The sequence below is a fragment of the Sceloporus occidentalis genome, unplaced genomic scaffold (genome assembly GCF_023333645.1).
Source record: "Sceloporus occidentalis isolate IW3139 unplaced genomic scaffold, rSceOcc1.0.p SCAF_3, whole genome shotgun sequence".
Classification (NCBI taxonomy): Eukaryota; Metazoa; Chordata; class Lepidosauria; order Squamata; family Phrynosomatidae; genus Sceloporus; species Sceloporus occidentalis.
The window spans coordinates 45,456,250-45,482,736 of NW_028316983.1; the positions used below are offsets into that span (position 1 = coordinate 45,456,250).

The window sequence follows — 26,487 nt, forward strand, 5'->3', positions numbered from 1 at the left end:
AGAAGATCTCTTATTTTTGTGTCATGATTTTGGATAAAAAATAGTCATAAAGTATCATGATGTCACAGAGAATAACGCTTTTTTTCTTTGTGAAGAAAGTGAAAATTAAATTCCACCGGTTAATTGTGTACATCTCTTCCCTAATGTGTGTGTGTGTACTGAAAGATCCATGGGGCAGAAAGAGCAAATATCTATCAAGAGATTTTTGTTTTGTTTTAGTAGAAGAACAAGCAAGCACATATTTCAGTTAACAATTGGGTCTCTTCTGTACACTACAGCACACTTACAAATGCATAACTAAAAAAATGCAGTTTATTTTTTGCATTTTTTTTGTTCTTTCCATCCTAAGTATTCAGTATAGGAAGAAAAGTTGCTCTTCAATCTGCTCTTCCCCTTGGAGGGGAAGGCGAATACAGTATGCTGAGCAGTCTTGAGATCTATGAATGAATGAGGCTGAGCCAGTGAAAATTATTCCCTCTTTACACTAGAGTAAGAAATAGAGGCAAGCTTTGTATGTTGTCCCCACAGGGCTCCTAATAACATGACACATAACCTGGCATGAAAGATACTAGGTACACAGGTAGCAACTGAAGCTTGCATGCCAGTTGTGTTCTTTATTTGCTCCTTCTACCCTTTCCCTCTGTCTCCATCCTATCTCCCCTGTTCCCTGGAGCACACCCTGTTCCCTAGTCTCTGTTCCTGGCTTTGAGTTGCTCTGATTAGCCTCTCCCTTCCCACCCCCTTGTCCTGCAGTGAGTCCCACAGCAACCAACACCCCGAGGATCACCCGCTCTAACAGCATTCCTACCCACGACTCCACCTTCGAGCTGTACAACGCCTCCCCTATGGGCAGCACCCTCTCCCTGGCAGACCGGCCCAAAGGCATGATCCGCTCAGGCTCTTTCCGCGACCCTGTGGATGATGGTGAGAGTCCTGCACCCAGCCAGGAGGACAAGAGTCTCCTCCTCAGTAATAATGGTGAGAGGGATACAGTCACAACAAATTCTCTCCATAAGGTCCTGACAAGAGTTGGTACACCTGCAGGAAATGCTACTTGCTTTATAGAGGCTCAGACTGCCATGGTGGAGTTAGGGGTGGAGGTTCTGAATGGATATAGCCAGTACCCCTTTGAACATCAGATTTTTTTCCCCTAAATGTTCAGCAAACTTGGTAGGTAGGCAACCTTCCTGGTCCAGAGGACCAGCCTTTCCATTGGGCAGAGGTAGTTTCCACTTTTGCTCCTGTCTCTCGGCCTTTTTTAGGATGTTTGTTCATGCTAGATCTATATAGTCAATCCAAAGAAAGTGTTATGCTGGATATGACAATAATGGGCTAACAATGCATGTGGGGAAGGGGCACTGGTTCTGTTTGGGCCTGCAATGGGGAATCATCTGCCCTTATCATGGTTGATTGCCTTACATTTGCTGTGTTGGTGGGGCATTGGATGTCCATTTGTACTAAATAATTTGCATTAAACGAATGTCTTTTATTTAAAAAAAAGTTCTCATTCCTGCCCTACTACCCATGTATGCTAATGCTCCCTAGGCCTTTCTTGTGTCCAGTTATTCTCCCTTCCAGGTTCATGAGTTGTCCCATAATATATATACATATATATATATATATCTTTTTCCTCCTCTCTTTTATTATAGTTCATGGATCCGTGCTGTCCCTGGCTTCCAGTGCTTCCTCTACCTATTCCTCAGTAAGCTGTGTTTCCTACTTTGCCCAGTTTATCCCATTCTTTTGGTTCTCTGTGTTGTCTTCCAACAGGCACCTGCACTCTTTTTGCTGCAGTCTAATCTAGTGGGAGGGAGTGGGATACTGCTAATTCAGAGCATGGCATAGTGTATCTGCAGGTTGGGGAACAGGTGGCTGAGTTGCATTGCCATAGGGAGGGGGATGTGGAGGCAGCATGTGTGTATGCAGAGACTTGATTGTGGTAAAGGTCCTGGGTTCTCTGCATGTCTGCTTGCCTGTGGCTGGAATGACTCTTCTTCTTACACCCTAACCACTTCCCTCTCTGTCTCTCCACTGCCCCATCATGTGCTTCCAGGCTGAGGAGAGGATGCAGTCTGAGGTACAGTAAGATCTTCTCTCTCTTTCCTGCCACTGAATTGCTCTTGACCATTGGTGGAGAGCCAAGGGCTTTCCTGCTCCCTGACTTCTCTTCTTTTCCCTCCTTTCTCTTTCTCCTGCAGCAAATCCGTAAACTACGGCGTGAGTTGGAGTCATCCCAAGAGAAAGTGGCCACGCTGACATCCCAGCTCTCAGCCAATGTGAGTTGGCACAGCTGCCACTTAGCAAGAAGTGTCATGCATGGAGGAATATAGTATGCTGTCAGTATGAATGCAGAAACCCTGCTCCCCAATCCAGAACAGTATATTCCCTTTATATTTTTCTATATTGCATTATCCAGCACAGATACTTAGAAATACATTCCACCTAAATGTTCTACTTCTGATTAAGCCACTGGATTTGGGCAGAATCTGGGCAGTTCTGAATATAATCCTCTTCTTGTTGTTGTTGTGTGCCTTCAAGTAATTTCTGATTTATGGCGACCCAAAGGTGAACCTATCATGGGTTTTTTTTTTTGGCAAGGTTTTTCAGAGAGTGTTTGCTATTGCCATTCTTCTGAGGCTGAGAGTGTGTGACTTGCCCAAGATGACCCAGTGGCTTTATATGGCTGTTTTGTAGCAAATATCAGGAAATGGCCATCGTAAACTGGGAAGTGGCTTGTGGGAGGGACTTTTCCATATTCCGTATGGAATAAGAACATCCTCTAGTGGACATGTATTGCTTTGCTAGTGCACAGTTTCTCAGTTTTCTCTTCAGGATCTTAGATGAAAAGGGGTGGGCCTTTTCTTAGATGCTAAATATTGAACCTGGAAACCTACAGGAGGTCAGTAAACCTCAACCCATCTTTATTTGTCTAACAAAAATATCTCTGTCATCAGGATCCCCCTCTTCCCCAAGAAATATAGTTATGTTTCTGTACTTACTTTGTTTTAGTGAAATGCAGCATGAAGTCAAGAGTAGAAGTGGGCTGGGGAATCTGTTTTTCCTCTCCAGCACCAAGTTGCCACTGGCAGGACAGAAAATAAGACCCTGCCCAATTCACTACTCAGAGCTGGGAGGAGATGGAGGTACATTTGGTGGCTACTGTGCGTAACAGGTACAGAACAAGCCCAGATACTTCCATTTCTCCAATCCAGCTCAGCTCTGGATGGGAAATAGATGTTAGTCTCTATACCCAGCAGGCACTCCCAAGCTCTGTTAAGTGGAAAGACAAGCCATGTTTGCCCTCTCTAGCTTAAAGCCAGAAGAGAGAGGCAGCTGTACGTGTGTGTGCTGTACTTTTGGATTATGGTCAGCCTTTGGAGTATAGGCCAGGAACAGAGGCAATTGTTTGTGTCTCCATCTTTCATTTCAGGGCCAGAGACACATGTTATGGTTTTGCACCTGTTCCTGACAAACACACTACCACCACAATTCCCAGGCTTCAGCAGAACATTTGTACTAGGCCTAGCTAGAACTTATCCACTTTCATCTTGAGGAAGCCTGGAGGTCTTCCTCTCTCCCTGTGTTGGGGAGAAGTAATCAACGTTCTTCTTCGTGGTCTCTGCAAAGCATACAAATGGGTTATTCTGCGCCTGCACAGCAATTTCATATCCTTCTGGAATCGCTATGGAAGACTTTTTGGCAGTAGCTCCACCCACCCTCTATATAGGCTCGGTGTCTTCCCGCTCTTCTTCAGTTCTTTTTGTCTGTCACGTGAGCAGTATAGGAACCTTGCATGGAATTCACTTCTTCTTTTCGCTTTCGATTTTGACCATGTTTTTGGCTCTGACTTCTCTCTTGGATAGTGATTCAGCTTGTTTTGGACTCTGATTACCGGTAACGCTTGGCTTGTTTGACCATTCTCTCGTCTACTCCTTCAAATCTTCATGATGTCTTCGCACTCTTAAAAAGTGCACGGAATGTGGAGGGAAAATTCCCAGCCATGACCTACACTCCTTGTGCCTCATTTGCCTGGGCGAGGGCCACATCACCATGACCTGACCTCATTGCATGGTTTTCACCTCACAAGCCAGGAAGAATAGCCAGATGCGACTTAGTTCAATGCTATATGCACAGATCCTGAACCCTCCTTCTAATTCTAGGGTCCCTGCCAAGGTTCCTGTTGCCAAGGCCAAGCCCTCTTCTTCTGCCTCCAGGGTCCCTGCCATAGCTAATGCTGCTGTGGGCAAACCCTTGTCTCCTGTCCCTGGGTCACCAACCCCAGAAAAACGGAAGAAGACCGACCAAGATGCGGCGGGCCAGTCGACTTCTCTGAAATGCAAGAAATCTTTGGACTCTTCTAAATCAGATAAAAAGAAGCAGAGTCCTTTAAAGAGAAGGACAAGGAGGCGTCATGTTCGGGAAAGAAATCCCATCCGAACCCAGACTCTGAACCTACACAATCTTTTGATACTGAGTTGGGCTCGGTACCGTGTGCACAGATACGTCTGTCCCCGCGAGATGCCCCTCAGTCCCATACCAATATTTCCCAGACTCTACTGGAACCTTACCAACTTTCCGATAATGAACGGGAAAGCTTTCCCCATGCCCATGTGATGCCAGCTGACCGTCTCTCTCTCTGTGGTCTCCAACCTCGTCTACCTCGATGAAGAGGACGATGACAAACTCTCTTCTGGCTTCCCTGAACCCTTCAGACAGGACCTGATGTTCGATGAGGCTTTGGGCACATTTTTCTTGCCCCTTGATCCCTCGGAAGTCAGTGATGGTAATTTCCAACCACCTCTCCAAATCACTGAACTCTGGCTACCCTCCGCAGCAACTTCGGTCTCGGCGATTCCATTCCGACCACGTCTCCCTTCGTCGGCCTTTCACACCGCTCTGGCTTGATTTTTGCCATCATCTTTCTCGGTACCGAGAGTCCTCCCATGTCCAAAGACTCCCTCGGCCTCATCAGAGTCCACTGACTATTCTGAATTGGACTTCAATCGAATTCATCAGTCTCAGGCTCTCTCAGTCCTGGAGGCTCCCTCCCTCATTTTCTCCTTCACCAAACAAGTGGTCTGAATGAGTAAAGCCCTACACATCGAGGTCCTCCATATGGACTTGGAGGCGCTTGACCCCATCGATGAGAGAGTATGTGGTAAGCTTCCCACTCCAACTTCCATCCTGTTCCTCCCATCCATAACCAACATTGTGAAGCGTTCTTGGGCTTCCTTGTCTTCATAACCTTCCTCCAAGAAGTTGGATAACTTCTATAGAATCACCCCCTCTGGGGAACCCACTGCAACGACCTCTCTGTCCACGGAAGGTGGTCACCCAAAGAGCGCCAACTCCACATCACTGCGCTGGAAATGCTGGCGGTATAGAAGGCGTTGAAGTCCTTCGAACCTGTGCTTCGGAACCAGGTGGTCCTCCTCCTCACCGACAACACAACAGTGATGTATTACATCAACAAATAGGGTGGCACCAGATCTACCACATTTCTCGACTTCACGTTGAAGATCTAGAGTTGGTGCATTCCCAAAAACATCACCCTGCAAGCCATCCATCTTCCTGGAAGAGAACGAGCTTGCAGACAAGCTGAGCAGAGCTCCAGGCTCTTGTCATGAATGGCAGTTCAACCCTCACATTGTCCACCACCTTTTTTCACTGTGAGGAACACTGGATGTTGACCTTTTTGCCTCCCACCTCAACTTCCAATGCAGCCAGTTCTGCTCCAGGATCCTGTCCATTCGGTCCCAAGGCGGCGCCTTCCTCTTCCGCTGGTCCAGCAAAAGGTTCTACGCTTTTCCTCCCTTTCCGCTGGGTGATAGCCCAACTCCGGATGGACTCCAGATGGACTGCTCAGATGCCATCTTCATCACCTCTTGGTGGCCAAGGCAACCATGGCTCGCTCTTCTTCACCTCTCCAACAACCGGTTCCAACCCCTGCCTCTCCATCCCGACCTCCTGACCCTCCATAACGGTCGAGTTTGGCACCCTGACGTCAAGATGCTCCGTCTTGTGGCATGGAGGATTCTGCCCTGACCGACCGGTCCCAGTCCAGAAGGTCATTTTGGCTTCTCACAAGCCTTCCACTCAGCATTCTTACGCTCTCAAATGGGCTAAATTTTTGGCTTTCTTAACCAAGAAAGGACTTTCTCCCAAGGAAGTTGCTATTCCTATTGTTCTGGAATTCCTCAATTCTCTGTCAGACTCTGGCCTCTCCATCTCTTCCCTGAGATGCTACCTCATCGCCATTTGTGCCCACTACCAGTTTTTGGGCCTCCCGTCCTTCTTTGTCAACCCTCTGGTAAAAAAAGTTTTTCAAAGGCCTCGCCAACTTGAGACCGCCTTCCATGGCTCCAGCCCCAGCTTGGGATCTCCAGCTTGTCTTGGCAGCCCTATCTTTTTTTAATTTATTTTATTATTATATTTTATCTGTCTCTCCTTTTGAACCCCTTGCTTCCTGTGACCTCAGGCTCCTCACCTGGAAGATGGCATTTTTGGTCGCCCTGACCTGAGCACACCAAGCTACGCCAACTCTCCTTATTTGAAATTCTTCAAAGACAAGGTCGTCCTTCAACCGGATATTTCTTTCCTGTCTAAGATAGTTTCTATCTTTCATCTCAATCAAGACATTATTCTCCCAACGCTGGCCCTGAACCTGACCACTGACACCTAGCGTTGACTCCATTCCCTTGATGTCAGGCGGGCTCTGGCCTACTACTTCGACAGGACTTCGTCCTCTTGGCGTACTCCCAGACTCTTTGTCTGCTGTTCAAATCCCAAACACGAGCTCCTGGTCATACCACAACGTTTTTCTAAATGGGTGACCTCCACTATCCATCTTTCCTATGAACTGTTTGGGAAGACTCCCCTTGCTTGAATTCGAGCTCATCCCACCAGGGCAGTAGCTACATCCTCTGCCTTCCTGTCTGAAATCTCATTGGAGGACATTTGCAAGGCTGTGGTTTGGTCACAACCTTTGACCTTTATCAAGCACTACAAGCTTGACACCAGACACCGTTGTGAAGCAGCCTTTGGCAGAGCTGTTCTCCTTTCCGGCATTCATTGAGGTTAGTTGATGCTGTTAATAATTGACACTCACACTGTCTTTCCTGGTTAAAATCTTTTTATTGCCAGGATACTCCCTCCTCCTGGGATTTATCAGCTTGTCAGTCTAACCCATTTGTGTGCTTTGCAGAGACCATGAAGAGGAAGGACAGGTTGCTTACCTGTAACTGTAGTTCTTCGAGTGGTCATCTGCAAATCTACACAAATCCCGCCCATCCTCCCCTCTCTCGTGTCCTGCGCTTTCTTCCTAGGTCTGCTCTTTCGGCTGACTTTTTGAACTGAAGAAGGGTGGGAAGACACCAACCCTATATAGAGGGTGGGTGGAGCTACTGCCAAAAAGTCTTCCCTAGCGATTCCAGAAGGATCTGAAATTGCTGCGCAGGCACAGAATAACACATTTGTGTGGATTTGCAGGTGACCACTCGAACTACAGTTACAGGTAAGCAACCTGTCCTTATCACAACTTGTCCTGCTGAACCTTGTTCTCCTCAAACATCATATGTTTCTTTGTGCGATACTCTTTCTTACTGATGTTTGATCATCTCCTCTTTTTTTACCCCAGGCTAACTTAGTAGCTGCTTTTGAACAGAGCCTGGTGAACATGACATCTCGCCTCCGACAGCTTGCAGATACTGCAGAAGAGAAGGTAAGCTCTGTGAGAAGATCTCAGCTTACATAAGGTCTCTTCTCTCTTTGCCTTCTGTTTCTTCCCCTTCAAGGTCACACTACTCAGGGTTGAGTGGAGTCTCTGATAAAGGTGCAGTTACTGACCTCTGTCCTAGGGCTCTGGACATAGAGAAAAGGAGTAGGGAAAGTAATGATTATTCATCATACATTCATACATTGTTGTTGCTGCATGCCTTTCCCACGTATGCTAACGCTTATGGGATTTTCTGGGAAATATTTGTTTAGAGAGGGTTTGCCTTTGCAAATGATATTTGAGTGACATTTATACTAGTAGCTCAGTTGAAAGCAAGACTTTCCATACACCTAGTTTTGGAAAGGGAAATCTTTTGTTGCCTGATCACAGAACCTTCTGCTTTGTTCATTTGTCTTTTGCACAAAACAATTACATCTCCTCATGACTTGTTTGTCTCTATAATGGGAAGGATTATAAGTTGAAATACAAGTAGGTTTATCCTAAGACCAGCAAGTACAGCCAGAGAAGTATTAAAAAGCCTTCTTTCTTAAACATTCAGGTCTGATCATACTGAAGATTGTTAATGGAAAACATAGCATGGCTTTCCTGTGGGCTTAGGCTGACCCATAAATAGACAGTTGAAAAAAATGATTCTTTGGTTTCTTTCTTATCCTTGGCTCTTGACAAGTATATCTGGTTTTGGTAGCAGAGTTCCAGCAAGCACTGGTTTAGTGGCATTGCTGGATGAAAATTCTGGAACTTGTAGCACCTCAACAGCCCCATTCCATTCAGATGACAAGATGTGGAACTGAGTGTCATCAACATACCAACCCCTAAACCTCCAGTGACCCTTCCTAGTAGCCTCATATAGATGTTGAACAGCATGAAAAACAAGATTGAGCCTTGTGGTACACCATAGCACAATCACCATGGTGCTGAGCAGTTCCAACGCTTCTCTGGAACTAACCTTGCAGATAGGAGCAGAACCACTGTAGAACAGCATCTTCTACTCCCATCTGCCAGAGTTGATCCAATAAAATACCATGAACAATGTTACCAAAAGCCACTAAGAGATCCAGGAGGATCAATTTGATAGCACTCTCCCTAGCCACATGTTCAAGCACCTTGCCCAAATATGAGGTATTAATGAGAAGGTGGTGGTTTTCACATATTTCTGGCTCCAGGGAGGTCTTCTTCCAGAGTAGGTGCATTACAGTCTCTTTCAATGTAGCAGGCACTTCTTTCTGACATTGTGAAGCATTTAGCACCCTTTGGACTTACCTAATCGATCCATGTTTGCTAGATCTTAAGAGCCAAGATCTTAAGAATCAATACAACACATGGTGGGACAGACCAAATCAAGCATCTTCTCCACATCAGGCTGCAACAACTAAAACTGATCCAAAGAGATTCTGCAATAACAGTGGCATCAAATTCTGAATGAATATGAATGACTTTCTGCACAAAGTGCCTGGCAAATTTAGCTCAGAAGGCAACCATTGGTTCTAATCCTGGCCTCTCTGAATCTCACCCCAATAGGCTCTTCGCCACTTGGAAAAGCTCTTTTGGATGGTGGAACAGAGAAAGAATAAAGTTATTTAGTCACCATCATTGCTGTTTAATAGGCACAACAAAAAGTCTTTGTCAATTTTCGGTTGTATTCACTCTATGACCTATGCCACCTGCCCTCTAGCTTTCATCTAGCCTGTTTCACTGCCCATAGGTCTTCTGTAAACCAAGGTGTATTATGGGCTCCACAGCACTGGATTGGGTGCTTAGGAGCGATTTCGTCAATGGCCAAACCCTAGTGAGACCAAAGCCTCAACAGAATCGCCAGTCCTGTCCATGCTCTATAAGTACTAGCTGCACTTTACTTATCCCACAATTCCTTGGGTTAGTGCTAGTTTGGCCTCCTATAGGGAAATGAACATGGAGGCTAGCACTGCTTTCTTGGGGCTCCATTAGCTGACAATGCTGGACTTGCTCTAGCTGCATACTCTTATCATCCACCCTCACCATTTCCCCAGCTAATTTTTTCCAATGACTAAACTAAAATTGCCCAAAGAATTCATCAATTGTGCATCTTCTTTCAGGACACCGAGCTGCTGGACTTGAGGGAAACTATTGATTTCTTAAAGAAAAAGAACTCAGAAGCCCAGGCTGTTATCCAGGGAGCTCTAAATGGGACTGACATCACACCCAAAGGTGAGCATAGCCTTCTATGCAGTGTCCTTGTGGATCTACATCTGCTCTGCTTGAATACCTGATTTCTGTTAGGGCAATGTTGGTCCTTAACTATCAAGGTCTGGGACCTACATACCTCTCAACAAGACCTCATAGGGCTTCTTTGCTTAATTCACAGCCTCATTTTGTAATTTTTTGTGGTAATGAGTAAAGGACTGAGGAGGATACAGGGAGAGGGAAGATTCCAAGGGGGGCAGTTTTACCATGTTTTTATCCCTTCTGGGCTAATTTATGTCTAGGAGAGGCTTTTCTCTGAACCAAGAAGTGAACTGAATATGCCTCTTCTCTACTATTTTCTTCTTCCCTATGTCCCTCTTGACTTTATGCTTTTTAGAAGACCAGTTTTTTTTCTCCAGGCAGAGTTCTAGCTTTTTTTCTCTGTTTATACTAAATAACCAGGAAGAAAGCACAGAGAAAATAGTTTTTTTCTGCTAGTTGGGTTTGGTGCTGAGGCTAAAAAGCAGTAGCTGATCACCTGGGTGCCTGCAATAATAATCCTCTGTAGACTGTGAGTGTGTCCTTGCTTTGCTGTATATTCAGAGCTGCGGATCAAGAGGCAAAACTCCTCAGACAGCATATCTAGCCTAAACAGCATCACCAGCCATTCCAGCATTGGCAGTGGCAAGGATGCAGATGCCAAGAAGAAGAAAAAGAAAAGCTGGGTAAGTTAAGGAGGAGAGAAGGCAGGGGATATAAGTTGGCTGTACATGGGAATGAAAACCTGTTCTCTGTACTGAGCTACTACTGAGGCAAATGAGATGTCATGGCTACTAGCCTGTGGAAATATTAGCGATTACACAGAGCAGACATCCTTGCTAAGAAATTGCTGAATGGCCATCTGTCAGGTATGCTTTGACTGAGAGTTCCTGCATGGCAGGGGGTTGGACTGGATGGCCCTTGTGGTCTCTTCCAGCTCTATGATTCTACTTTACTTCTCTTTTGCTCTGGAATATAAATGAAAATGTGTTTTGACTCCCAAGCTGGATCTATTATTAAGTGATGTTCACTAGATATGCTAGTCTGAATCATGAGTTGTGGTGTGGATGCACTGGCCCAACAGGTGGACAGGGGTGCTAACCTAACAGTGACGCTATCATTGTTTTGTTTTTAAAGTCATGTTTTATTGTAATAATTCTACATATACTTAATGTTCCTAGAATGCTTCACGTTCAGTGACCTTTGTTTTATCAGCTTCCTCACTGCTAGGTAACCTTTAAGCATTTTGTAATGTTTTGCTTTCACTTCAAGTTATTTTGGATCAGGAATGAGGCAAGAAATGGTTTCAGGTTTTAAGGTTACCTTAAAAATGAAAAGAGTGAGCTGACCTGAAACATACTGGGAATATTTTGAGACACATTTGAGATACAATAAAGGACTTGACTCTTAAAATAATGATTGCGTCAGAACCTTTTTGCATGGCAAGGTCTTACTTGTGCTGCTGATGTGCTCCTTGTTTTCTTCTATGCCCACTGTGCAGTCTTGCCTTTCCCCATAAAGCCAAAGGGGGGGGGGGGGGTGAGAGGGCATTCATAGCTACTTCTCAGCTCAGTAAGTGTATGATCCCCTTAGGAAAGCTGGTACAGAAGACTGTTCTGGATTCTGTGGGCTGTCCCAAGCACCCCACCTTCTGACAGGCAGGGATCTGAGCTGAACGCATGATTAAGTCTTGCTGTGTTTTTTTCCCCTCCTCTTCCTTCAATGCTGACCCCAACCCCTTTTTTCCAGGTGTATGAGGTAAGCGTCAAACTTCCCTCCTCCCCCACCTCACCGCTGCCTTCACCTTGTGTTTTATTCCTGACTGGTCACCCCATTGTCTTGGGACTACACAGCACTTGTGAAACTAACCATCCCATTCACTCTTACACCTGCACTGCCAAGCCACACAGCAAGGGGCCACTGCACTGGTGCTGGGGGAAAGATTCACATCTGTTCCTTAACATGGCTTTGAATTCACTCCAGTGTTCCCAACCTGTCTGCTTAAAGTCTGGAAAGTCAACAGAAAAAAGACCTCAGAGAATTTATGTATTGGGGAGGGTAACCACTAAGAGGTAGTTTAATAATTAGAATGTAATGTCCTTCTTCTGTCACAAGTGACTATCACAAATACAATGTTTTTTGTAAACTCCACTCCCTATATTGATAAATGTGTTTGTTTCTTCTTTTTCGTTGCTGGGGAATGGTAAAATTAGATTAGACAGACAGATGTAGATGCAGATAAAAGTATAGATACAGATTTGCAAACTGGACAGTTTCTCTTGGCTTCCATTAAGGGAACGATTTTGTTGCATAGATCATCTGTCTGGATATTTTTTGTAAACTGCCCTTGGGAAATCTGTTAAAGGGTGGAATATTAAAGCCTTTAAATAAATAAACTGATCTACCCTAGCACTCTGGCTATGTCTTTTAAACCAAGAACAAATTTAAACATTGTGTAGGACTCTTGATTCTCTAACATTAGTTGTTGTTTTTTTTTAATGGCCCAAGTAATGAGATTTAGTGAAGCATTACTTTATCTCATATCTACCAGGCCAAAGTCATGAATGAAAAACTGGCAGGTACCAGTACTAAAAGGTCTTCATACTTAGAGTCATATTCAGCACTGATGTCAATAAGATCAGAAATACCTTTAGAATCAACAGTAATACTTCATTGTTGTCACAGCTTTCAACATACTAAAAAGCTGGAATAAAGGGAAACCCAGATCCTCACAAATGCCATTTGAACTCAATGCAAAAGAGAGTAAAACAACTTTTTAAAACAAGAGTGGGGTGGTGGATTTTATTTTTAAAGTAGCCAAATTTATCTTAGCCAGAAAATATTTCTAAATACTTTTTCAAGTTTATTAGAAAAAGACAAAAACATATTTATTACTGATCACAGAACATTAATTACAGTACATAATATGTCTGATGTGTTATGCACCTTCAAGTCATTTCTGACTTAGGGCAACCCTATCACAGGGTTTTCTTGGCAAGTTTCTTCAGATGAGTTTTCCTAGTGTCATCCTCTGAGACTGGAAAAGTGTGACTTGGCCAAGGTTACCCAGTAGGTTTTCATGGCCAAGCTGGGATTACACAATAACTGCATGCAAATGTCTCATATTTACTTCCATGTAAAATTACAATATATAAGGGATAGTAAAATAAAAGAGATGAAAACAGATGTATACATGACATTTATATATGCTTACTAAACAATATAAAAAAAGAAAGTGTGCCTCCAGATCTCATAACTGGTCTCTAGTGGTTTGCATAGGACAGTGATGGCGAACCTTTTAGGGGCCGGGTGCCTGAACTGAAAGGTCTTCCGGCACCAAGTGTTACTCAGTGCTAGGGGCAGGACTTCTGCCCTCCAGGAGTGGGAGTTCCAGGATGGGACTTCTTTCCCCTGCCCTCCCAGGCCTTCAGCTGCCTCTCCAGAGACAGCTGAAGGCCCGGGGGACAAGGGATGAAGAAGAGGAATAGGCGTGTGCCTCTTCCTCCCCCCCCCCCCCCACGTTGTCCCTGGCCTTCAGCTGAGAGGCAACTGGAGGCCGGGGAGGATCAGGAAGGAGGAACAGGCATGCACCTCTTCCTCCTCCTCCCTCCACCACATGCTGGGGGAAATGGTGTCATGTGCCAAGTCTGGCACACATGCCATAGGTTCTCCATCATGGGCATAGGAGAAGAGTATTGTATCCTTGCAGACTTCCTTGTGTTTAGCAGTGTGGTGAAATTGATGCTGTAGACCAGAAGTTGGTGGACTGCATGTCCCAGCAACCTAAGGTGCAGAATGCTAGGAGTTGTAGTCTACCAATATCTATAGGGATATGTCATTTCCAGCCCTGGTATAGCAGATAGTCTTATGGGTTAGTTACAGATATTTGTCAGAAGAAAGGAAACAGGGAGCATGCAGAAAATCAGGCAATGAAGCAGGAGAATAAATTCCAAATCATTACTGAGGTTGTTAGGAGCCAGATTTCCAATCTGTAGTACCCAACTCATCTTTCTTCTCAGTACGGTTTTATCATTATGGGAAACATTGGCCCCATACAGACAGGCCAAAATAAAGCTGCTTCGAGACACTTTGGAGATATGCTGTTTTAATGATGCATGCATCCTAAGAGGCCGAAAGCCCTGCCAAAGCCACACTCCAGCCCTAAGGAATGCAGCATAGCTTTGGCACAGCTTCCAGCCTCTTTGGATGCATGCATCATTAAAACAGCATATCTCCAAAGTGTCTAGAAGCAGCTTTATTTTGGCCTGTCTGTATGGGCCCATTGTTGTCTTCAAATACCATTTGAAGCCAAGTGAGGTGGTAGCAGAGGTTCAAGCAGACACAGCTCCAGTCCCTTGGCCACTTGTGTACTCCCAGACTGATTTGTGGAGAGGATAGCAAACAAATCTTCCCCATTCCAATAGCACCTTTGTCCATTACAGTGGCTATTCTCCCTGCTACTGCCTTGATACATATGTGGATTGATGCTTGCTTTGTGCCTGTGTGAGTGTGTGTGCGCGTGCATGTTGCATGCTCTGCTTGAACATGGTTGGAATTGCACATTAATTATTCCCTTCAAGAGCAAAGCATATAGTCATGTTGGATTTGATTGTGGCTTGTTTTGTTTTGTTTTGTAATACTGAATGAGCCATTACATATGAGGAATGGAATCTCTCAGCAGCCTAAGCTTTGAATGTGAGATGAATGAGATACGTGGATCATGGCTCATTGGCATTATGCATAGTTTCTATTAAAAACTAAAAGAGGCTACATGTTTTTGAGGCAAGGAGAGTAGCCTATCAGTCTTATTTAGCAGGCTTGTACCAAATTTTGTGAGAAACAGGAGACTCTTGATGTATGGATTGGCCATGAAGTCTGATTGGACCACAAACAATTTTTAAATATACAGGCCTCAAAGGGCTCTTATAACTGGGTGAACTTGTAACACAAGGGCCTGTTTGTACCCTGCACCTTTTTTCTGTGCCACTGCTCTATAAATGCCAATGTGTTAGAAAATACTGGGAACATCATGCCATGATAATGAGTAGATTCAAGAGTGGGATTTGAGATTACTCCACCCATCATAACAATAAATCTAGTTATATGTCACAATCCAGCCTTGATATCTGTAGCTGTGATGAAATGAATGCAAACTGTAAATGTGACAGGATGGACTCAGGGTGCTCTTTCCCTTTTCCCTTATGTCCTGTATAGAAGTTTATTTATGGTGTTCTGGTACTCTTCAGTGTCAGGGCTACAGCTCTGGGGAAAGAAAAAAGTAGCGAACATTAAATTATTTTAATGTTGCTAAAACTCCAGATTTGCTTTCTGGGGTGATGGTATTAGATTGCATTACTGACAAATAATGCCATACATACATGTGTGCATGTGTGCACACATACTATGCATTAATATGAAATATTACTGATTATATGTATGCATGTATAAAGTTGCTGCTTGTATAAGGTCAACCAGCATTTCCCTGTCTTTAGAAAGATGCAAGAAACATAGCACACTCTGACAGTGGAAGGATTTTTTTTTTTTTTTTTTGGTAGCTTCTACACATTGCATGAAGTAGCAGCACTTAAATGCATGGTCCCAGCTAGTGACTGTGAACATGCTTATGGCTATGAACTGTTATGAATGTTTAAACAAGCCTAGTTTCTGCATGCTAAATTGCCCTTGTTGTTTCTGCAGTAGATAGGATAGGTCAGATGCTTGCTTTCCCACTGAAATTTAAAAAAAGAGTCTGGTTCATGTCTGTTTCTTTACCAACCTGCAACAGATAATCCCTTAGGAGCCACAGATCATGCCTTGGGCTTCTTATGTTCCTTAGTTGCTTCCATGTAAGCATTATTTATAAGTGTAAATTCTCTCATGGGTACAGTTTTATGGTTTATGGTTAAAGATCATGAGAGCAGACTGATACTTTTCATTGTGGAGTAAGAACATTTGCAACCATTTCAGCTTCCTGGCCAGGAGCAGACTGGACTTGATACATTCCATGGAGGAGTAGAGGTGCTCTTACTCCTTGGACTCTGAGATATGAAGCTGTGGAAATTGGCATGCTTGAAAGAAACCAGTATTGCTACTGGCTCCTCATGCTCAGCATTCTAGAATTTACTGCTTAGTTGCTTGGGGAGTATAATTAAGATGTGTTTTAAAGTAATTATATCTCTCTTAAAATTGGGCCCTTTTATGATGCTTGTATTCATGGTGTTTAATGACGACTAAAAACTAAAGTCTGTCAATGCATGTTTAATGGATGGAGAAGAGACTCTAATTGGTGTTAAAGGTTGTAATGATGGAACCAAAGATTAATTAAACCAAAGTGATGATCCTGCATTCACACTCTGTCAAGGGGTGTTGGGAGAGTGTTAAGAAATGTGTGTTGTCTGAGGTGATGGTGATACTTGGTTTTTGAACTAGGGTGAGAAGCCGATCAAAAGAGCCACCTTGGGTCTCTTTGGGGAGAAAGGCAGCATATAAAAGAAATAAATAAAAGAAATAAAATACAAATGAATCTAGGATACTGGATGTCCTGAAAAGTGAAACAGTAGAAAGCACAGTGTCGAGAAATTGCATTATGATATAGTGTAATATAGGCATAAGTTGCCTCTGTCATCTGCTCATACCATGCAGCATCCTCTGCTTTCCAAAAGTGAGTCCTGGGGGGGCTTTCCCAACTTCTTCTGCATCTCCGTTTTCCCATTCAGTTAAGAAGTTCTTTCAACAAGGCTTTCAGCATCAAGAAGGGCCCCAAATCTGCCTCTTCCTATTCTGACATAGAAGAAATTGCCACCCCAGACTCTTCAGCACCATCTTCTCCCAAGCTGCAACATGGATCCACAGAGACAGCCTCACCCTCCATCAAATCTTCCAACTCATCTTCTGTGGGGATTGATACCACTGAGTAAGTCTAGCTATATGCCGTCTGGGGATTGAAAGTCCAAGAGTAGTTTGGCAGTTGGAGCACCTTTACCTGCTATGAACCACCCTACCTATCCTGCCTGTCTGATCCATCACCAGGACCAGAATGGTACAGTATGCTGCAGCTAGATGGATTTGAATGGATCACTGCTGTATTTGGGAGTCTTAAATTCCTATATTTATGAGATGAGCAATTAGATTTTCTCAATTAATCATGTTGAGTTGCATCCAGTCTTATTGCTTGTGTAGATTTACTAATCCCATTTTAAGTGGGAGAGGTAGGGAGGTTTTGTTTTGTTTTGACAAGTATCCACTTATTTCACCATCCCCCCCAGCTCCCTGAAAATCCACTGTGGAGGGAGATCCTGTGGAATTGCTTGAGATGTAGTGTGTGGTGGGTGTGGGATTAGTGTAAATCAGTGAGAATATTTTTCTTTTGACCCCTTCCTGCAGAAGGGAGCCTCCAGGAAATCTCACCACTTCTGTTTTTGGTATGAACAGTCTGGATCCAGCCAACAGTGTTTTATGGTCCTCTACTTTGGTGTAATACTAGTGGATGTCATGAAATGTAAAATGTAACAGAGTATAGAAAGCACCATGTAGAATGCTTTCTGCACTGGCTGGTTGTATTCAGGAAAGACTAAATAGTGTAGCAGTAATTTGCAGAACATCTGTCCCATGCTTGTGGGCACTGCAGAAGTTCCAGACTCTAGCAGCAAAGCACAGCAGTGAGTGTCAGTTGCTTATTCCCAAAGATCCTTAGTCTGGCACAGACATCTTCATCTGCCAGAGGAATCCTCAGCCTCTGCCCCCTCTAGCATTCACTGGCATTTGTTCACCTATCTCAGATTCTCTCTGAATATTCTCATCACATGCACAGGCTCTTCCAGACCAATGAAGAGGAAGAGCCAGAGAAAAAGGAGGTCTCAGAGCTGCGCTCAGAGCTGTGGGAAAAGGAGATGAAACTGACCGACATTCGTCTTGAAGCCCTCAACTCAGCTCACCAACTGGACCAGCTGCGTGAAACTATGCACAACATGCAGGTTGGTATACCCTAGGCATATCTGCCACTGTGAAAGCATCTGGTCAGATTACACCAAAACACATCAACATTGCCTTATCCAATGAAAGGATTGTCTGTTATTGATGAAGTAACATCATTCAGCACCAATCTTTCTCTCAACACAGAGTCCTCCAGGTGTATTGTACAACCACTCCCATAATGTTGAGCTTGTGCACCCATTGGCCATGGTATCTTGGGGTGATGGAATTGTAGTCCAACACATCTGGAAAGCTTTACATTGAGGAAGGGTGTTTTGAGGAAATGCCATTTTCAAGAGAGAGCAAGATTTAGTCTGTGGATTTTGGAGCTCAAAGTGGCTCTGTCTTATTTAAGCAACAGTTTGCCTGGGTGTGCTCTTTCCTCCGATGTTTAACGGTCATTGTTTATGGTTTGACAATATTGCCAGTGAGTTAAAATTTGGGGCCCTGCCAGCCACTTGCTGTTCTGGTAAGAAAGGGACTTTGGGATCTGGTTTGTTTCTGAATGGCTCTGAAGCATTATCCTTGGAATTAATCAGCTCGTAAATCCCTCATGCTGCAACTAGATGTCTCATCCTAACCCTTTTCTGCCTCTCCATTACCTGTAGCTGGAAGTGGATCTGCTGAAAGCGGAGAATGACCGGCTGAAGGTGGCTCCTGGGCCCTCCTCTGTGCCAAGCTCTATCCCCAGCCACGTCTTAAGCTCAACTGCCACCTCTTCCCCCAGACGATCTCTAGGGCTCCAGCTTACTCACTCTTTCAGTCCTAGCTTGACTGATACAGGTACAAACATTAAGAGCGGAAAAAGAGAAATGAAAGATCCAAAACAATTAATAACAGTGTAATTTCTGCCTCAAAATTTCTGCCTCAAAATTTCTGTTTCTTTGTTTATGTAAGCTTCTCTGTGTGTGATGGGTGGGTCAGGGGAGGGATTCAAAATGGAGAACTGGGATCTTGTTTGGATGAACTGGAGTTAGAGAATGCATCTTGCCATACCTAGCCTTAGAGAGGATTTTGGTAGTATTTTGACACATTCTAATTCTGCTTTAAGTACACAGCCCTACGACTTTATTAACATTATTTAAAAAAGAATTTGCCAAGTGTGCATGTAAGGGAAGGAAAAATTAAGGCCAGAGCAACAGAAGAGTTGTATTGAAGATTTTTAAAAAGGTGAATTAATGCTAGAAGAGAAAATGAATGTGTATTTTCAAAATATAAGGAGTTGTCCTAGACTCCGCGGGGAAGCATGAGGGCAGAGACTGAAGGATGAGAGAACAAGAAGTTTTTTTTTGTCAGCTACATGAGGGTTCCTGAAAACACCATCCCAGCTGTCTGCTTTTGCCCAGACTATACACTGTGTCTTTCTCCATTCAGAGCTGTCACCAATGGATGGCATCACTGCTGGCACCCAGAAGGATGAGGTGACACTACGAATTGTAGTGCGCATGCCACCTCAGCACATCATCAAAGGGGTAAACACCACTAAAAGGATGGGGAGGGTCATTATCTGGGGGCAGTGCCTCCCAGCCACATCATATGGTGTGGGATCTTTACCAAGAGAATCCAATTGCCATTACAATCTGGGGGCAGAGGTTTACAGTTCCAGCTATATGTTTATATTTCCTTTTTGGCTTCCAGGACCTGAAGCAGCAGGAGTTTTATCTGGGCAGTAGTAAACTGAGTGGGAAATTGGATTGGAAAATGCTAGATGAAGCTGTCTGTCAGGTGTTCAAGGTAAGATGCTAATGGCAACTTTTTGCTACACAAACATTTTCAAAACTTCCTTTTGAAATATATGGGATGTTGCACGATTAAGGTTCAAGGATGTCATCCCTCTATCATTTCCTGCTTTCCCCTACCATGTTTTATCTGAACATAGAGAGCAGGCTGGAAAGTTATAAATGCTATTGCAAATGGAAGCAAACTGTCTATTCCTGTAAGCCTGAACTTTTGAGCATGTTTTGCCTCTGAAATGTGTTGTCATAAGTTAGTCAGCAGTGGAGAAAGAAATGAAAAGGCACATATCATCTGCACCAAAGACAAATAGTTGTGCAGGGGCATAATGGCAGTAAACATCTTTCCTGAAATATTCTGGAACAAGTACCAGTAAGCAGTGCAAATACATGGCTGCTGGTTATACTGTCCTCCTTGCATGAGGTTTAACACAGGGTGGGAAAATAGACAACCCTGCAGATGTTGTTGGATTGTGACCCTCTTCCTCTCTGACATTTGGTCATTTTAGTTGATGTGATGTGGGCTCATAAAATCATAGAGTTGAAAGAGACAATAGGGCCATCAAGTCCAATCTCTGCCATGCAGGAATACACAATCAAAAGCCTACTGATGGCCATCCAGTCTCTTTTAAAAAACCTCTGAAGAAGGGGACTCCACCATTCTCCAAGAGTGTGTTCCACTGTTAAACAGCTCTTACTGTCAAGAAGGTCTTCCTAATGTTGGGGTGGAGTTTCTTTTCCTGTAATTTGAATCTATTGCTCTGGGTCCTGTTCTCTGGAGCTGCAGAAAACAAGCTTGCTCTATCCTCGATATGACATCCCTTCGGGTATTTAAACAGGGCTAACATAACACTTCTTAACCTTCCCTTCTCTAGGCTAAATGTACCCAGCTCCCTAAGTTGCTTCTCATAGGGCATGGGTTCCAGACCTTTGATCATTTTGGTCACCCTCTTCTGGAGCCAACAGTTTCTGGTAGATAGTTTCCCCAATACTGTCTCATCTGCTTTATTGTGGAAAAATATCCACTGGATATATCAGCCAGCCATTGCTGGCTGCCTACTATTCAGGTCTCACAATTCACCTTTCATCTCACCAATCCAAGGAGTCGTTCATAAGTCATTTGTGACTGGAAAAAAAAACTACGATATTATTTGATACAGTATTTATACTAAGAACTTACTGTCCATGTGCTGATCCTTATGTATTCAAATTGGCCCTACTACTCACAAGAGAGAACAATTAGTAGGCTTAGCAAAAAGTCAAGGTTTTCAGAAAAAGAAAACAAAAATTTAGTGGAGCTTTTAAGGAACGGGAAATCTCCGGATAGTGCAATGAGTACTATAGATGCCATGGCTAGAAGATGCTCAATGTCTGATAGGGGATCATGGAATGAAGTGCCTTTGTAATGGCTGGATCACTGAACAGGAACATCCTCCACTTTTATGTTTTCCTGTTGGTCCTATGTATTGATTTTAGTTACATTTATATTCTACCATTTCTTTAAAGCGCTCCCAGTAAGTTACATGTTTTTCCTTTTATCCTTTCAACAACTGTGCGAGGTTAGTTGTACTAAAAGACATGGTGAGCGATTCAAGGTCACCTACATGGTGAGCTTCATGGTGGAATTCCTTCCCAACAGCCATTCAGCTTCTGCTTACCCTGACATTCTTTAAAAATAAGAAAAGCATTACATTAAAAATCATTACATTAGGAACTCATTGTTGGAGGTGTGGAAAAAAAATTAGCTGTCTTAAAATTCCAATCTGGGCATCTCCATATCAGGCTGTATATAGATCAGACCTATGGAGTAACGAACATTGCGTCACATGTAAAGCTATATTAATTAGACAAACAATTCATTTGGAATAAAATCATTAGAAGAATTGAAAAAGAAGGGTTAATTAACAATTGGTTTAAATATAGTCAATTGAAAGAGAGGTTTCAACAAGATATGAAATTAGAAATGAGAACTCGGAATTTGCTAATATGATTTTGTCAGATAAAAGAGCTATTTTGTAAGTTTGTGTAAATATATGTCGAAACTGTATACAGGGGACGACCAAGTAAAGAATAACATGGCAAAATGGGTGCAAAATATTAGCTACAACCTGGACATGGATCAATGGGAGAAAACTTGAAGAAAAAGATTAAACAATACAAGTTGCCAGGATGTGAAAGAAAATTACTATAAAATTTTCTTTAGATGGTATCTGACATCAGATAAGATCAGTAAAATCTACAGAAATAGCAATAAGAAATGTTGGAAGTGTGAGAATGAAAGGGGAACATTGCTTCATATCTGGGGGACATGTCCAAAGTTTAATAAATTTTGGAACCAAATTAGATAAAAAATTAATAAGATCCTGGAGACAAATTTATGGTCACATCTTATTTGATATGATTGCCACTGCTATATGATGATATATGCAAAACATTGCAAGAGTAATAGAATACCAGAAATAGAAGAATGGGAAATTAAGATGTGTGAAGTAATAGAAATGGATAAGATAACAAAAATCTACAAAATCAAGAGGTAACTAAATAGAAGACTGGGATAAAATAATACAATACTTCACAAAAAAGTGGAGAGAAATTGCTATTATAAAATTTAAAAGAGAATAAAGTGTTTTTGAAGAGGGATAGCTAATAAAAATGGTCTTTATTTGAAAGGTAAGATATGTATATAGAAACTCAGTTAAATTATACTCAATGCTACATAGAAATGTAAGACAAACTGAAAGGATTGCACATATAGAAAGAAACAAAGAAAACACCAGAACTGAGGCAGTAAAGAAAGGCATGTGTTAAGAAAAAGAAAGAAAAAGGAATGCAAATCAAGAAATTTGAATGGAAAGTGTATGATTAAGAATGTGTAGCTGTGAATTAATGTATGTGTGTGTGTTGTTGTTTTCTTTTTAAAAATTAATAAAAATGATTTTTTTTAAAAAAGTGAGAAAACAGGCTATTGCTGTTTTAATTTAGTGTCAGGGTTGGCTTTTATTGTTCTGTTTTAACATACATAGTTTTATTTTGTTTTTAAACTACATTGTAAGTCACCTTGAGAACTGTGGGCTATAAAGGCAAGGTGCAAATACTTTTCCGTGAAACATTTGAATCAATCTAAAGTTAGGTCTGCTACTAAACCCTGACTTGTGTCTTTCCCCGTTTTCACCCAGGACTATATCACCAAGATGGACCCTGCTCTCACACTGGGGCTCAGCATTGAATCTGTCTATGGCTACAGCATCAGCCACATCAAGCGAGTTTTGGATACAGAGCCACCAGAACTGCCACCTTGTCGACGGGGTGTGACCAGCATTGCTGTGACATTGAAGGGTACTGCTGCACCTTTTTAAAAGTTTGCATTATGTTAACAAGTGTCCTCATTAATCCTGAAAGTATACGTTCAGATGCTCAACCCTGACATTCAAATGGATCCTATGAGCATTGCGTGCCCTAGAGCTGTTTTTCCAGGCACAGATAATTTTATCAAAGGGTGTTTTGTAATAATTAACAGTGGTGATGTACTGAGGCCCCTCTACTTTTCCCTTTGTTTCCATCCTGAACAATTCCAAGCTGCTGTCAGTGTGGTAGAACCAGGATGAAGAAGGAGAAAAGAGCAAAAAGCAACTGGAGAAGTCAGCCACATTCAGCAGCATTGATGATACAGTGAAGCTGCTGAGTACAGTTCTGTATCATTCTAAGTGAACATTCTTTCTCTGATTTTGCCGTTGGATTAAAATAAGAGTTCCATATATAAATCCATTCCAAGTGGTTATTTAATCTTTTATTTTAGAAGCTTTGGAAACAAGCTACAGCTTGGCTTTCTTGTTTCCTATCCCCCTTTCTCTTCTTTCTTTGTGTACAAATTTCTGCTTCAGTTTAAAACAAACCACAATTCTCTGTCACAGGCAAATTTAGGAAACTGGCTTAGTTCATTAAACCAAGATCTTACCATGGGTGGCATCCTATTTGTTTCGCTAAATCAGCTTTAGACCAATGATGTGGCATCTTGTTTGTTTACTAACAAACATACCATACTTCCCTGAGCCTGACCCCAAGACCAGAGAAAGAATGTTAGGCTGTCTAGATAGGAGTAAGTTTCTCCCATAGAAGAAGAAGGTATCAGCATGGTGGCAGTGAAGGAAATTTACATCATTTCCAAAACCTTAAAAAGTTGAAGTCTATTGCAGAAGAAAGGAGCCTGCTAAGATTCAGAAGGGGCAGTTGTGATAGAAAAGGGGGTCTGGGGTATTATGAAAGGTCCTTAGCATGTTCAAGGTGGATGTCTTGTAACATACATGTTCTTTTGCACAGGCTTGAAAGAAAAGTGTGTGGACAGCTTGGTATTTGAGACACTTATCCCCAAGCCCATGATGCAGCACTACATAAGCCTTCTGCTCAAGCACCGACGCCTCATCCTTTCTGGGCCAAGTGGAACCGGCAAAACCTATCTGACCAATCGTCTGGCTGAGTATTTGGTGGAACGCTCAGGCCGCGAGGTCACTGATGGTATTGTCAACACTTTCAACATGCACCAGCAGTCGTGCAAGGTGTGAAACTCTTGGCTGAGGCTGGCTATTCCCCCCCCCCCCCATTTCTGCATAGTCAGGAGTGTAATCTCTCTTAAGTCAAACTAAACTAGCTGAAAGACATTACCAGTAGTCCTAAATCAATTTCACTGCACAAGTTGAGTCTCCCTTACCCAAAATCCTTGGGACCAGAGATATTTTGTATTTTGGAATACCTGTATTTGCATGTATATACACAATGAGATACTGTATATACTCATGTTTAAGTCGACCTCATGTATAAGTCGAGGGCAGTTTTTGAGGCCAAAATCATGGATTTTGATATGACCCGTGGATAAGTCGAGGGCATGTTACAAAAGATCTAAAGGGGGAAACAAAGCACCACTTCCCGCTCTACATCTCCCTCTCTGAACCTCTCTCAAGGGTCACAGTATCAGCATGGGGAAACAAGTCTGGGTGCATACATACCCACACACACACACACACACCTCTTTGTATCAGCATTTCCAGACTCAAGGCTTGCACAAAAAAAAAGAAGACACCAGCCTTGCCTTTAACCCCAGCATTTCCAGACCCATGGCTTGGAGGGGGAAAAAGGAGGACCCCAGGCTTGCCTTTAATCCCAGCATTTCCAGACCCGTGGCTTGCAGGGAAAGAAAAGGAGGACCCCAGCTTTGGCTTTAACGCCAGCATTTCCAGACCAATCGCTTGGAGGGGGAAAAAGGAGGATCCCAGGCTTGCCTTTAACCCCAGCATTTCCAGACCCATGGTTTGCAAAACGGGGGCCAAGCCTGGGCATGCTCCCTCTCTCTGCATCCCTCTGCCTTCCCTCAATAGCTGCTTGTTAGCTCCAGCTGCGAGGGAAGACTGAAGGATCTCACTCACACACACACACACACACTCGCAGAGGAGAGGCTGCCAGCACCGGGACTCAAATGGGGACTGTTTACTTGGCTACAGAGGAAGGTGGGCACTTTTTTTAATGAACTTTATCAGCTGTAGTAACCTATTGACCCTTCCATAAGTCGATCCTTGATTTTGAAGTCCATTTTGGGGCATAAATTTCTCGACTTATAGTTGAGTATATACGGTATCTTGAAGATGAGATCCAAATCTAGACATTAAATTAATTTGTTTCATTTTTTTTTATCCCACCTTTTTCCCCAGTTGGGACACAAGCCGACTTTACTTTATATAGTCAGCCCTCCGTATAGACAGGCTTGCCTTCCGCAGCTTTGAGTTCACATGGAAGGCAAGCCCAGGCAGAAATAATGGGACGCATACTCGTGCTGCACTCCCCGTGCGCCACCGTGAGCACACACTCCATTATTTCCTATGGGGCTTGAGCATATGCTCTTTTCCCCATACACGGGGCGGTCTGGAATGGATCTCCCATGTATGGGGAGGGCAGACTGTACACATAGCCTGAAGGTAATTTTATACAGCCACCCATGGGGGGAAAATAGTTTTGAGAATATTTTGGATTTCACAGTTTGGATAAGGGAGACTCAACCTGTAATTTCAGTTTAGGAACTTCATGTATGCTTAGAAGCCTTACCTTTCCAGCTGTGTCTTTTAGATATTTCAGAAGTTACTCTCAATTAGAGTGAGCCCTTTGTTTACGCAGGGGATTCATTCTTGACTCCCCCACGTAAAAGAAAAAATGCCTATGCTCGACCCCCATTTAAATGAATGGGGCTTGTGTACACGGCGACGTGCACGCTATGGGTGCACACACCATTTGTCCCTATGGGATGCGCCGCCCCTTCCTCCCTGTGCGGCTTTCAGCGTATGCTGAAAGCTACATAAAGCTGCATATGACGCAGACGCACTGTAATTGGATATAAGATTTCACTACTCACTACTTAATTTTCAGCACTCTGCTTTTCCAGCCTTTTGCTTATTTGTTGTTCTAATCCTGATTAGTTCTTAGTCATAAATCCAGTACCCAACCTAATAAATTCACCACTATCTGAGCACCTTTCCTAACATCCCTGCATTTATCAATTTAATGACTGGGTAAATGTATTTTTTCTCTCCATGATACCACAATGATTTGCCTTTTGCACTATTCTTTACCAGGATCTACAGCTTTACCTCTCTAATCTGGCCAACCAGATTGATCGAGAAACAGGGATAGATGTGCCATTGGTCATTCTCCTTGATGACCTCAGTGAACCTGGCTCTATCAGTGAGCTTGTTAATGGAGCACTCACCTGCAAGTACCACAAATGGTGAGAAACTGCTATGTCTTGGAATTTTATTGATCCCTCTTTATAATATTTCTAGAGATGTTCTATGGTTAGAACAGATGATA

At 43.1% G+C, this 26,487-nt stretch overlaps 1 protein-coding gene across 8 annotated transcripts in view; it reads left to right on the forward strand.

Annotated features, from left to right (window-relative positions):
• NAV1 (neuron navigator 1) overlaps positions 1-26,487 on the forward strand; it is a 391,844-nt gene that overhangs the window by 357,546 nt on the left and 7,811 nt on the right. For 5 of the 8 annotated variants that reach the window (XM_089514299.1, XM_089514293.1, XM_089514297.1 and 2 more), the window contains 15 exons: positions 754-978; positions 1,650-1,702; positions 2,054-2,077; positions 2,199-2,276; positions 7,637-7,720; positions 9,808-9,919; positions 10,499-10,620; positions 16,651-16,847; positions 17,745-17,907; positions 18,514-18,688; positions 19,280-19,377; positions 19,544-19,639; positions 22,815-22,974; positions 23,956-24,191; positions 26,253-26,404. In XM_089514299.1, coding sequence (XP_089370425.1) covers positions 754-978; positions 1,650-1,702; positions 2,054-2,077; positions 2,199-2,276; positions 7,637-7,720; positions 9,808-9,919; positions 10,499-10,620; positions 16,651-16,847; positions 17,745-17,907; positions 18,514-18,688; positions 19,280-19,377; positions 19,544-19,639; positions 22,815-22,974; positions 23,956-24,191; positions 26,253-26,404 — 1,975 coding nt within the window. The remainder of the gene's footprint in view (positions 1-753; positions 979-1,649; positions 1,703-2,053; positions 2,078-2,198; positions 2,277-7,636; positions 7,721-9,807; positions 9,920-10,498; positions 10,621-16,650; positions 16,848-17,744; positions 17,908-18,513; positions 18,689-19,279; positions 19,378-19,543; positions 19,640-22,814; positions 22,975-23,955; positions 24,192-26,252; positions 26,405-26,487) is intronic. The other 3 variants (XM_089514294.1, XM_089514292.1, XM_089514295.1) reach the window with 3 other exon arrangements.